Source organism: Aspergillus foveolatus, assembly GCF_047715535.1.
Source record: "Aspergillus foveolatus strain CBS 279.81 unplaced genomic scaffold BDW70scaffold_108, whole genome shotgun sequence".
Lineage (NCBI taxonomy): Eukaryota > Fungi > Ascomycota > Eurotiomycetes > Eurotiales > Aspergillaceae > Aspergillus > Aspergillus foveolatus.
The window spans coordinates 38885-49626 of record NW_027396172.1 but is presented as its reverse complement, the minus strand read 5'-3'; the positions used below and the strand labels follow the sequence as shown (position 1 = coordinate 49626).

Here is a 10742-nt window from a genome sequence, read left to right as displayed (position 1 = left end):
AGCCGTACCCTGCCCCCTGGCTGGTCCGTGAGCCATCCGAGTACACTGAAATCTGTAAAGGGGCAGGGCTATAGTCTCTGTTGTCTGTTGGGAGCTTATAGCCTTAACTACTAGTGAATTGCATGCCTTGCCGCCTGTCTACGTCACGTGCTCGATCTCATGCTGCCGAGCTCGGGGGCGGTGAGACGCACTAAAGCAAACTACCGCCCGCATTCTGCCGCCTCGGCGCATCCGGTGTCACTGACCCAAGGTGAAACACAGAACCATCCTCGTTCAATTCTGCTTCATTGCACTTTATTCACGCTCAAACCAACTTAGAAACAGTCGCAGGACTTGCACCGACAAATATCCAACCAATTGGCTCTGCAATCCGTTTCAGCCCCAGACAAAAGCCACTTAACAGGTCAAACCCTCAGCTGCGACGCCGCGACGGCAGATCCTCTTACAATGCGCACCCACGACGACTTCATGCGCGACGTCGACACAACGGCGAACCCGCTCCATAACGACACAGTCGAGGAAGATACGCGTCGCAAAAAAAACCGCACCGTCCATCCCTCTGCACAAATCTGCCGTGACTGGATGATCGTTTCCGGAAACGTGCACTACGCACGCGACAAGGCCTCCTTCGTTCCCTCATCCTACACGCCGATCTCAGCAACGTTAAAATCCAACATATTCAGTCCCCACGACGAGATGCTTGTCGCGGGTATAGGAGATGTCCATCTCACAGTCCCTCGGGGGATCAACGACCCCAGTGTTCATACTCTGGTTCTTGAGAATGTCCTGCATATCCCCGAGGCGCTGTGTAATGGCTTTAACCCGTTATTAATCGGGAGTAGCATGAGTTGCCATGCAGAGTACTGGGAAGGGTGTGATCGATGGGGCAATGGAATGTGGTATGGGACCCGGTTCTGCGGGGTCGGCAGGTTGGTGCTTGCCCCGGGGGATGGGCAAGCCGAATCGGATTTGATTGAGGGACGGGAGTATACGTTGAGTTTATATGTCAGTCCGGAAGAGAAGGGAATGATTGTAGAGCAGGCGCAGCAGGTACGGGCGCAGGAACAGACGAATGGACAAGCCCTTGGCATGGCGGACGGGATGCAGATGTGAGCCTAGCAGGATTGAAGCGTGGGTTGGTTGTAAGTTATGCCTCATGATGTATGATTTTTTTTTTTGTATTATAGATGGATTTAGGACTGGCTATTTGGTTACTTAGCTAGGATTAGAAGACAGATTTGAAGGCTAGAAAAACATTGTCTGGAACTGTCTGATTATTGCCAATTTCTCCCCGATGCGCATATCTCCTTGGATGTTATCTTGTGTTTATACATTAAACGACGCAACATTAAACGGTGCGTTTGACCGGCGCAATCATGAATCGACTAGTTGAGCAAGTCCCCCTTGACATCCATGAATATACCTCGCTTGGCCACTCCACGCTGCTTTCGGCTTGCATTATAGACCCAGAAGCTACAAAAGTACACTCATTCACAGGCCGGCTGGCCCAATTGGCAAGGCGTCTGACTACGAATCAGGAGATTGCAGGTTCGAGCCCTGCGTCGGTCATACTACCTTTTTTCGCTACTCTTTTTTTTCCCTCTACTCAGAATACTCAAAAAGAAAAATTTTTGTCGAGGTGGAGTACAGCGGAATCCGGCGGAGCCGGAGAAGGTGCAAGGTAGAGACTAGGACCCGCTCTTAGGGCTCTGGGGGCACGTGTCCTTGTGGCATACGGGCCAGGTACCTATAGAGCGCCGCGATCCAGTTGTCTATAGCTGTATAAGCGCTAAGACGGAAAAGAGCCTTCGTCCAACTTCGTTGTTGGATACCCAGGTGCAGAACTCTTATTAAGCTCTCCGCTCCAACTGTGGAATAATCCATAGGACCTGCAAGGGCAACAGCCGTCCGATTGATCGTCTTCAGCCTGCGAGATACAGTCCTCAAAGCTATATCTGAATGAAGGCGCTTATGTATGCACTGTCTCATCTGACTTAATACCGCCAGATTCGATCCGTCAAGGTGAGAACGTGTTCGAAGACCGGTGAACTCGCGACAGCTCCAGCCATTGGTACTCTATCCTCGGCCCGAATAGTTGATACTAGTGGGCTGAGCAGATATAGGATATCGGGATCGGTAGTGAGAAATCATACGCTACTACCAGACTATATACTTACAACGGACTTTCCTGTAGCCAAGTATCACTGCTGGCCCAGCATTAAACTTCTCAGTCCCGTTCTCGGTCTGGCGGGTCGTGGTCAAAATATTCCCGATATTATTCCTCTTCAGGTATCTTGGCTCCCAAGTCTAATGCCAATGTATGCTGGAAGGAGCAACATCTGAACCTAGTATGACGGAAGCCCCCAAACCATACTGATTTTTCCGACCTGCCGATACGGAACAAACCGCTGTTTCTCCTTTGCAATGCTGACCGATTCGAAATGATATGAGGGCAATGGCAGGGCTGCCTGGGATCTTCGTATAGGTACCAAACAGGTGGCTGGAGGCAGCAGATGCTCCAAGCAGGCTGGAAGTGTCAACCTGTACCTCAGATTGTTATATTATTACTCCCGAAGAGAACGATACGCATTTGTGTGGACTCTTGCGGTGCAGCCCAACTCGCCCATTCTTTTAACAAAGCTTTGGAATTGAGAGGAGTTAGCATGCGCCTACCACTGCATCCTGAGCCCTTCGGGGCTATTTTACACCGAGCACATCAGCATGCGCGGATGATTCCCAGACGATCAACGTTCTTACCCACTTACCCTGCACGGTAGAATTATAAGAGGTGGAAAAATCGCAACTTATCTAGGACTCACAAGCCCGACCGAGCACACTGCTCCAATAATCGTCATACTCAAGACTCCAATAGTGGCAGATTCTGGCTTTGACTTCATGGCATGGAAAGTTTAACCATGCCTGCTGTATATAAACACGGAATGAAGTGAGCGCATCGTTGTGAATAGTCGCTCCACTCTGCAGAATCTGGAGTTCAAAATGCGTTTTTACCCTACTCTTCTCAGCTTGATACCTCTATCCGCCGCCTCTCTCGACGTTCTGTCGGGCCACGGCCACAAAACCTGCATTGTGCACTCTCTCGGCGCGTACCAGAACGATGTCCCTAACATCTTAAGCGCTTTTGATCGTTGCGGTCACGGCGGGAAGATCATCTTCCCCGAGAACGAAACATTCTGGATAGCCGAACGGCTGAATCCACGTGTTAGAGATGTTACGGTGGACTGGAGGGGAACGTGGCTGGTACGTGGATCTCGCCATGCCTCTAAAAGCACCTTGAGTAAATGAGTGAGAATGGCTAATCGCGGGCACAGTTCTCAGATAACCTAACCTACTGGCGCGCCAACTCCTACCCTATAACATTCCAGAACCACGCTGCGGGGTTCGTTCTCTCGGGCAGCGGAATTACGATCAATGGATACGGGTCCGGGGGGATAAATGGCAACGGAGAGTTGTGGTATGTTGATGAGCAGGGGACGACGAGACCTGGACGACCAATGGTACGTTTATTCATCTGTGGTACCCAGTAGCCATCATATAGCTGTCAATGAAGGGTTTTTCTGATCGGCGTTTTACAGCCTTTTGTTCTCTGGAACGTCTCAGACGTGCATGTCTCAAACTTTGCCATCGACCAGCCACAGTTGTGGAGTATCAACATCATGAACGGGTCGAATCTACACTTCGAGAATATCACGGTGACTGTGGATGACTCTGCTGCTCCGAACGGCGAAAACTGGGCACAAAATACGGATGGATTCGGTACTTCCCTTGCACGACTTTACTTTCTAGAGAGAAGCACTAATACTCAGCTGCAGATACCATGGACGTCACCAACCTGACCATGCACAACTTTACCTTTACCGGCGGAGACGACTGCATTGCAATCAAACCGCGGTCTTATAACATCAACATCTCGGATGTTACCTGCAACGGGGGCAACGGGATCGCAATCGGGAGTCTAGGACAGTACCTTGAAGACAGCAGCGTTGAGAATGTTACGATATCTCATGCCAAAGTCCCATCGACCCGTTACGGAACATACATCAAGACTTGGATGGGCGAGCTTGTGCCTCAACCCGATAGCTACGAGTCTGACTACAAACCACGAGGAGGCGGATGGGGTGTAGTCAGGAATATTGTTCTTGAGGATATCGATGTAACAGGGGCTCGGCGTGCGGTGCTTGTTACGCAAGATAACGGTGCTGAGAATAATAGCTCTGCCAAAGGGACGAGCAAGATGGAGATCTCTGGGGTCAGGTTCGTCGATTACTCGGGGACGCTGAGCTCAAGCAACCGTGTTACGGTGGATTGCAGCATAGTGAATCCGTGCTTTGATATTAGCTTTGAGGGGTGGGATGTCTTGACGCAGGATGGGGATGAGCTGACGGGAAGGTGTAAATGGACGGCGGAGGATGGAGTGACGGGGCTGGATGGGTGCTAGGCAAAATAGCGTTGGATAGGATCTGGATAAGCTAGAGGAGGAATAAACATTATCTATTATCTGTCATAAGTACATCATGGTGATCATCTAGTGGTATAAGGTTTTGATAAGTATATGGAACGAATCAGCCCCCCATCTTGCCCCCCTCACCCCCCTGTACCATCCCCGCGTTCGCCTCGACATCGTCCTGTCTAGGCGTGATAGTCCCCTCGCTTTCACCGGCCTTTGTCTTCCGTAACCCCGTAAGGGTGACCGGGTTGGTCTGAAGCAGGTACATATACCAGTAATAAGTGCCGACAAACAACCCGCCCCCAACGATATTCCCCAACAAGGTCGGGATAATTCCCTTCCAAATATACAGCCCCACCGAGATCCCGGGGGCATCGAGCCAGATCGCCAACGGGATGAATGTCATGTTCGCAACAACGTGGTCAAAGCCCAGACTGACGAAAGCATAGATGGGTAGCCAAATGCCGATGATCTTAGACGCCATGTCCCGACCCTGCAGGGCGAGAAAGCACGCCAAACAGACGAGCCAGTTGCAGCCAATGCCACGAAGGAAGATGCTGTGGAATTCGGGCGTCACTTGTTTCTTGGTCGCGAAGGAGATCACGGCGGAGCGGAAGGGGTCAGCGGAGAAGACTTCGCCGTCTGGAGGGACAGTGTCAGCCAATGATTGAAATGGTGTATTGTAAAAGTGTAGAAGGGAGACGAACAGCCAAAGATAATGGCGACAACGAATAACGAGCCGCAAAGGTTCCCCCAGAACGTGACGAACCAGTGCAGGAGCATTTTCGGCCAGGGAAGTCGGCGTTGGAGAGCAGCGACGGTCGTAAACTACCAACAAAAACCACCAGTCAGTAATCCATTTGCCAATCTCGTTGCCCAGTTCGCAGTATGCAAATCTCATACCATAAAAGAGCCAGTGCAGAGGTCTGCACCCGTGAGGATGATCAACACCAACCCATAGGGAAAGACAAGCGCACTGATTGTCCGGATCAGGCCGGGGGCGTTCTCTGTGAACCAGGGACTAGCGTTGGTGCTCAGAGTGGTTCCGCATGCCAGTGCTAGCAGACATCCGGCGGATACAGAGCTGAGAAAGATCTTGTCCAGCCGCATGTGCCCCTTGACTGAGCCGGCACGCGAGGCGAACTCGACTACCTCGAGCGGCGTGTATGCATCAATAGAGGGAGGCATTGCGGCGGCTGGTTTAGTTTTCCGTATCCAAAACAGTCGGTCTACGTAGGTGAAGAAGAGAGGAACTTGGGAACATGCGTTTAATATCTCTTCAGCAGTGCAATGACGGTAATGTGCGTGTAAACATGTTGGCCAATGGGAGGGTAGAGATGCTTATCTTGTTGGTCTTCAATTAAGTCGGGTTTGAAACAATATCGTCAAATATCGCACCATCACAAAGCTGAAGCTGGAAGTTCAAGACTGCCCAGCAAATAACATGGTCTAGATCCCTAAAGTCAGTCTCAGTCCGAGTTCGGCTTCCCCAGAAAGGATAAGAGGGACTGGGGTCTTATCTTCTTTCCGCGGAGAAAGCAAATCCACGACAAAATTATACTGCAGGGGCTGATAAGAGATAGGGCCCGATGCCCTAAGATCGGGAGCTAGTGACAAACCATTGGAGAGAGATAGGGTATTTTGCAGATCACAGGCTCTTACTTTGGTAGATCATGATCTACATAGATACGGAGTCATGTTTGCTATCAGCCACAGGCGCCATACCTACTCTTTTCTTTTTCTCTTCTGCGCCGTATTATGTGCAGAGTAAAGCTTGTTGACAAGAAGCTTTTTGTATCAGCAATGAAGGCAGCCAAGATAGAGTAGGCTTTCGTCCTGCCGACGAGGGGAATGGTCCTGCAGCACCATTCCCCAGCAGTAAGTAACATTGCTAATTTCATCTCGAAAATGATTATAAGACTCTGCCGGGGTGTCTTCCCCGCCTGTTCGTAAGGTTGGCTCTTACATAACGCAGAAAGAGGGGGTCTTATAGGCGTGGTTATTGGCTGGAAATAGGACTGATAAGCTCGTTAGGGTCCAGCGAAGTGGTTTAAGCTTTGCGGCACATGATGTTCATGATGTTCAGACAAACTATTGATTTGAAATAAGAATTACAATTGCGTATCGCGCTTACTGTATAACTTATCGAACCGCATCCACCCGGTCCATGCAGATACCACCCCTAGCCGTAGGGGCCCACCGCTCGAGTGCTGGAACCTAGCTGAGATAGGCTGAATCGGCCCCGTGGCTGACGTAGACTATGTGCCAGTCGACCAGCTGCAAAGTCCAGCCCGATTTATTGGATGATGGGGCTGAGCTACCTCCCAGCAGTACCTCCGCAGAAGATAGGCAAGGCCCTAATAGCCTGAAGAAAATACTTCAGGTATTCTCATCTTTCTCTGGGAGCGTTCCTGCCGGAAGGTCAATCAAGATCAGGTATAGAAGTGATTCAAGAAGCGCAATGAAGAAAATATATCTCTACTTCCACGTCCCTGAAGAGGTGCTTCATGAGCATACGACGCCGCCCTAAAGCAATCACTATCCTGACAGCAGCTCAGTTCTCGGCTACCTCATATCAAGGCAGGATAGAGGTATACAGCCAATGCTAACGGAAAGCTTCTCTGACCCGAGTCCGCCGTCGGTGCTATACGCCCAGAAGACAGTAGATGCCTGGTCTATATGGACGTAGTATAAGAGCACTCGGAAGTCTAAGTCATCATCGCTTTGTCGCTGTCTTGTTCAATTTAGCGGGGATGACATCGGTTTTGGCCGTAGACAACGGTGGACAAAAGTCTTTAGGGCGTCGTCATCCAGGGCGTGACAGCCTGGCGTGCGCGATCTGCTGGGTATGCGAAACTGAACCGGCACTTGGGAGCCTAGACCTGATAGCAAGTCAAGACGATTTGACCTGTCCATAATGAAAAGGGAGAGTTTGGGTTCGGGGATCTGCCATGACTTGGGTGATACTGCACAGTGTCTACACGGTAGAAACAATTGCTGAATCGGTCCATGTCCCCATCGATGGTCCCATCATGATATATCAACTTTATTAACGCACTTATCCTTGTCACTATCTGATTTAGATTCGCAGGACAAGCTTCCCAATCTGCTTCCCCCGCCAGATATACTCGATCGCCTCATCCGCCTTTTCAAACGGCTCAATCGAGTCGATTATATCGTCCAGTGGCATCTGCACCGCAGTCAGAGCCGCACAAAGATCATCCATATCATGCTTCGACCCGCCATTGATGCCTCTATGCCATGGATCAGCATTAACGACCACTGACAATTGAGGCGCAGAATTGACTCACCGCAGAATGATCCTCCTGTCAATCAGCACATCGAAGAACTCGTCCATATGCGCAGGGTCCTTCTTGCTCAGATAGCCCACTTGACTAATTGTCCCGCCGCGACGGGTGCATTTCATGCTCTTGACGAGCGAATTGCTCCCACCAACTTCGACGACGAGGTCGACGCCGACACCGTCAGTGAGTTTGATGACCTCTTTATGCCATTCGGGATGCGTCGCATAGTTGACAGTCAGTAGTGGCGGGTCCGGGAACTGTGCTGAGATCTTGGATAGTTTTTTGTCGCTAGATGAGGTCATGATCACCTTCATGCCGGCTGATCGGGCAAGTTTCAGCGTGAACATGCTCACGCCGCCAGTTCCTAAATCAGGTCAGCGCTCGCCAATCATTTCACAGTGTAGGGTAGGGTCAACCCTGAATGAGCACTGTCGTCCCCATGCCGAATCCCAGCAATGACGACCAGGCCGTGACCCCGGCGCAGGGAATGATACTGGCAGAGACCCAGTCTAGATGAGCCGGCAACTTGCAAACCTTGCACTCGTCAAAGACGATATAATCAGCTAGGACACCGTCTTCGTCAGCAGCCAGCCAGGATCTTGTGGGATCTCGACCCGTGATGTTCTCTGTATCGATGATCGGCGCGACCCTGTCGCCCACTGCGATGGACTTGGCATTCTTGCCTTTGGCAATGACCTCGCCCGCTGCGTCATTGCAGGGGATTCCATGCGGCGTGACAGGCCACGGGTTTCCGCCGTTAGCAATATTGGCGTCGCGGTAGTTGAGGGCGACAGCGTGGACTTGGATGAGCACGGAGGTGGGGGAGAGAGCAGGGAGCGCTTCGGTGAGAAGCTGCACTCGGGGGGTGCCAGGGGTATAGTCGTCTGTTCGGCGAAAGACGCGACGGGATGTTATCTGGGTGGCCATCTTATTTAACTCAGGGGGACTCTGGTTGCCTTCTTCTTCCATCTGCGGGATACGGCCAGCTTTATGTAGCGAATTATATTACTAATTCGCTCTGTCATGGAGCGACGGCCCTCTGCGCCAGTGCCCCAGTCGGGCTCCCATGAGGTCACTCCAAGGGAAATTTACAGTTTCGGTAGAGAGTGCAGAGGCTATCTGTCTCTCCCGGTTGGCCAATGATCTATTCCAATGCATGAACTCGGTTGTCATCTATACCTACGGATACTCTTCCCGCCGTTCTCGGGTTCGGTTCCCGCGGCGCAGATCCACTCTACAGATGCTGGCGAGCAGGCCGGGGGTGTTCGAATACAAGTACCATATACTCTGATAAAAGAAGGATGTATTCTCTTTTCTCCAATCCTTTGGTGGCTATTGAGGTTGATGGAGTTGAGGATCCCATCCGCCACGGCCTTCCATAGTCTCATAACCAACCCTTCTCCCGTCTGAGCGCCGTCTTTTCTTCTGGGTAAATACCTAGTGAGACGTCAGGATTAACGTCAAGCTCTGTCGTCCTCGAAATCGTGAAACAACTGAGCTTCTCTTTCTGCAGAGCACTTCTCATTTGGCTCGTGCTATCTCCGCTAAAGTCTACTGAGAGAGAAACGACCCAAAAAGATATTGCGCACCACTCATGAAAACGAAGAGAGAAGGGTTCACGATAAGTTCCCTAGTGACGAGTGCGCTCAATGAAAAGGGTGTCTCATTTTTGATACCCGCCCTGTCAGGATCTGGATCTCGCGCACTTCTCGATATCTATTCGATTTAGAACAAATAACTTGAGTAGGTTGACTGACATCAGTACTACCAATAAGCAACGGTAGTTATGAAGGCAATGTAGGCCTTCAATAATAGTGCGGCGCTCATGAAACAGATCTAGGTCGGCACTTCCCAGCTTCCCCTTTGGCTGAAGATGATCTACGGAATGACTGCTACGCAAACCATACGGAAAATGCCTCTGATGCAGGTATTCATATATATTTAATCCTCTTAGCAGTGATTAATATAATCCAGTGTTCCAGATCTAAAGTATTAGTAAAAGAAAGAATCGAAGCCCAAACCGCACCGTGAGGTCAAACTTTCTCCTTCAGGCTAGTTAGGCGTGTATCCGCATATCTCCACGGCGCGGGTGTAGTTCGCTTCACATATGACATATAAAAAAAGAGAAACACGGAAATGGTCTTGTTGGACATGGTTGTTCCTCTCTGCCGTAGACTGCTTGGAAACTGGAGAATTGTCTCGGAACACAGCTATCCAAAAATTACAACCCAACTCCATGCTCATAGAAATTCTCCATTAAACCTAGCCCAGTCGGGAATGGCACTTCGGATACAAGCTGTGATGTAAACACTTGTCTGGGCGCAGCGGTAGATCGTATGATGCAGTAGACCAACAAGGGAGTATATGAGAAGAGAAGGTGAGGGACTGAGGGTGAGGCGGCTCTGGTCTTGCCTAGAAGGCTGCTCAAAGTACAAAAGAGATTCCTTCCGGCGCAGATTCGCTTCTCCCGTACTTCTTCTCTCCTTGAAACGAAAAAATGCCCGACCTGGGTATCAAGCACAGGTTGAGACCACGTAGCCATCTTTAATGGGTCGTCATCATTTTACTGTCTCGGCCAAGTCCAGTCCAAGATTCGACATCGGATCAGGCTTGACGGGAAGCAGACTAATGCTCAAATCCGTGCTTGGTTGGCCCCATAGTCCACAGGGGAGAGTGGCTAGTGGCACTTGCCTATATCTCCTAGAGGTTACCGGAGAATAGAGTGAGTGGTATATGATCTGCTCAGCATTTCAGCGCAGTGTCTTCGGGGATGCAGGCCCCTTCTATCGTATAAAAATGCAAGAAGGACATTTCGGAGGATGGCTGGCGATATAGATGGTAGTATCCTTGATCAGTGCCTAACCTGGCGGATTTATTCTTCGCCACCAAGTGCACACTCAGAATATCGTTCCTGGAAGTTGTGAAACGGCATCAAGATATCTTTCAAGGGGACTATCTTCATCAGTCAATGG

The 10742-nt window shown here is 50.5% G+C and overlaps 4 protein-coding genes and 1 non-coding gene across 5 annotated transcripts; 3 read left to right on the top strand and 2 right to left on the bottom strand.

Moving 5' to 3' along the window:
* Window positions 1-259: 259 nt before the first annotated feature.
* BDW70DRAFT_144827 (uncharacterized protein) lies at window positions 260-1208 on the top strand. The gene has a single exon (XM_073738322.1). It carries the CDS (start codon window positions 448-450, stop codon window positions 1111-1113), a length of 666 nt encoding a protein of 221 aa, XP_073591318.1. The 5' UTR covers window positions 260-447; the 3' UTR covers window positions 1114-1208.
* A 288-nt stretch (window positions 1209-1496) lies between these two features.
* BDW70DRAFT_t172 lies at window positions 1497-1569 on the top strand. The gene has a single exon. It is a non-coding gene; the product is annotated as a tRNA-Arg (tRNA).
* Window positions 1570-2997: 1428 nt separating this feature from the next.
* Window positions 2998-4456, top strand: BDW70DRAFT_164441 (putative extracellular exo-polygalacturonase; the record flags this gene model as incomplete). Its single annotated transcript, XM_073741476.1, has 4 exons — window positions 2998-3258; window positions 3330-3515; window positions 3594-3774; window positions 3831-4456. The coding sequence occupies 4 exons, from the start codon at window positions 2998-3000 to the stop codon at window positions 4454-4456; spliced, it is 1254 nt and encodes a 417-aa protein (XP_073591317.1).
* A 124-nt stretch (window positions 4457-4580) lies between these two features.
* On the bottom strand, window positions 4581-5653 carry BDW70DRAFT_164440 (formate/nitrite transporter family protein; the record flags this gene model as incomplete). The annotated part of the gene is made up of 3 exons (XM_073741475.1): window positions 4581-5107; window positions 5173-5293; window positions 5369-5653. The coding sequence occupies 3 exons, from the start codon at window positions 5651-5653 to the stop codon at window positions 4581-4583; spliced, it is 933 nt and encodes a 310-aa protein (XP_073591316.1).
* A 1891-nt stretch (window positions 5654-7544) lies between these two features.
* BDW70DRAFT_164439 (zinc-dependent alcohol dehydrogenase family protein) lies at window positions 7545-8697 on the bottom strand (the record flags this gene model as incomplete). Its single annotated transcript, XM_073741474.1, has 3 exons — window positions 7545-7719; window positions 7777-8134; window positions 8187-8697. The coding sequence occupies 3 exons, from the start codon at window positions 8695-8697 to the stop codon at window positions 7545-7547; spliced, it is 1044 nt and encodes a 347-aa protein (XP_073591315.1).
* Between the last annotated feature and the right edge of the window lie 2045 nt (window positions 8698-10742).

Excerpts from the sequence above, each read along its gene's own strand:
- BDW70DRAFT_144827 (XM_073738322.1), top strand. The coding sequence starts at position 448 with ATGCGCACCCACGACGACTTCATGCGCGACGTCGACACAACGGCGAAC.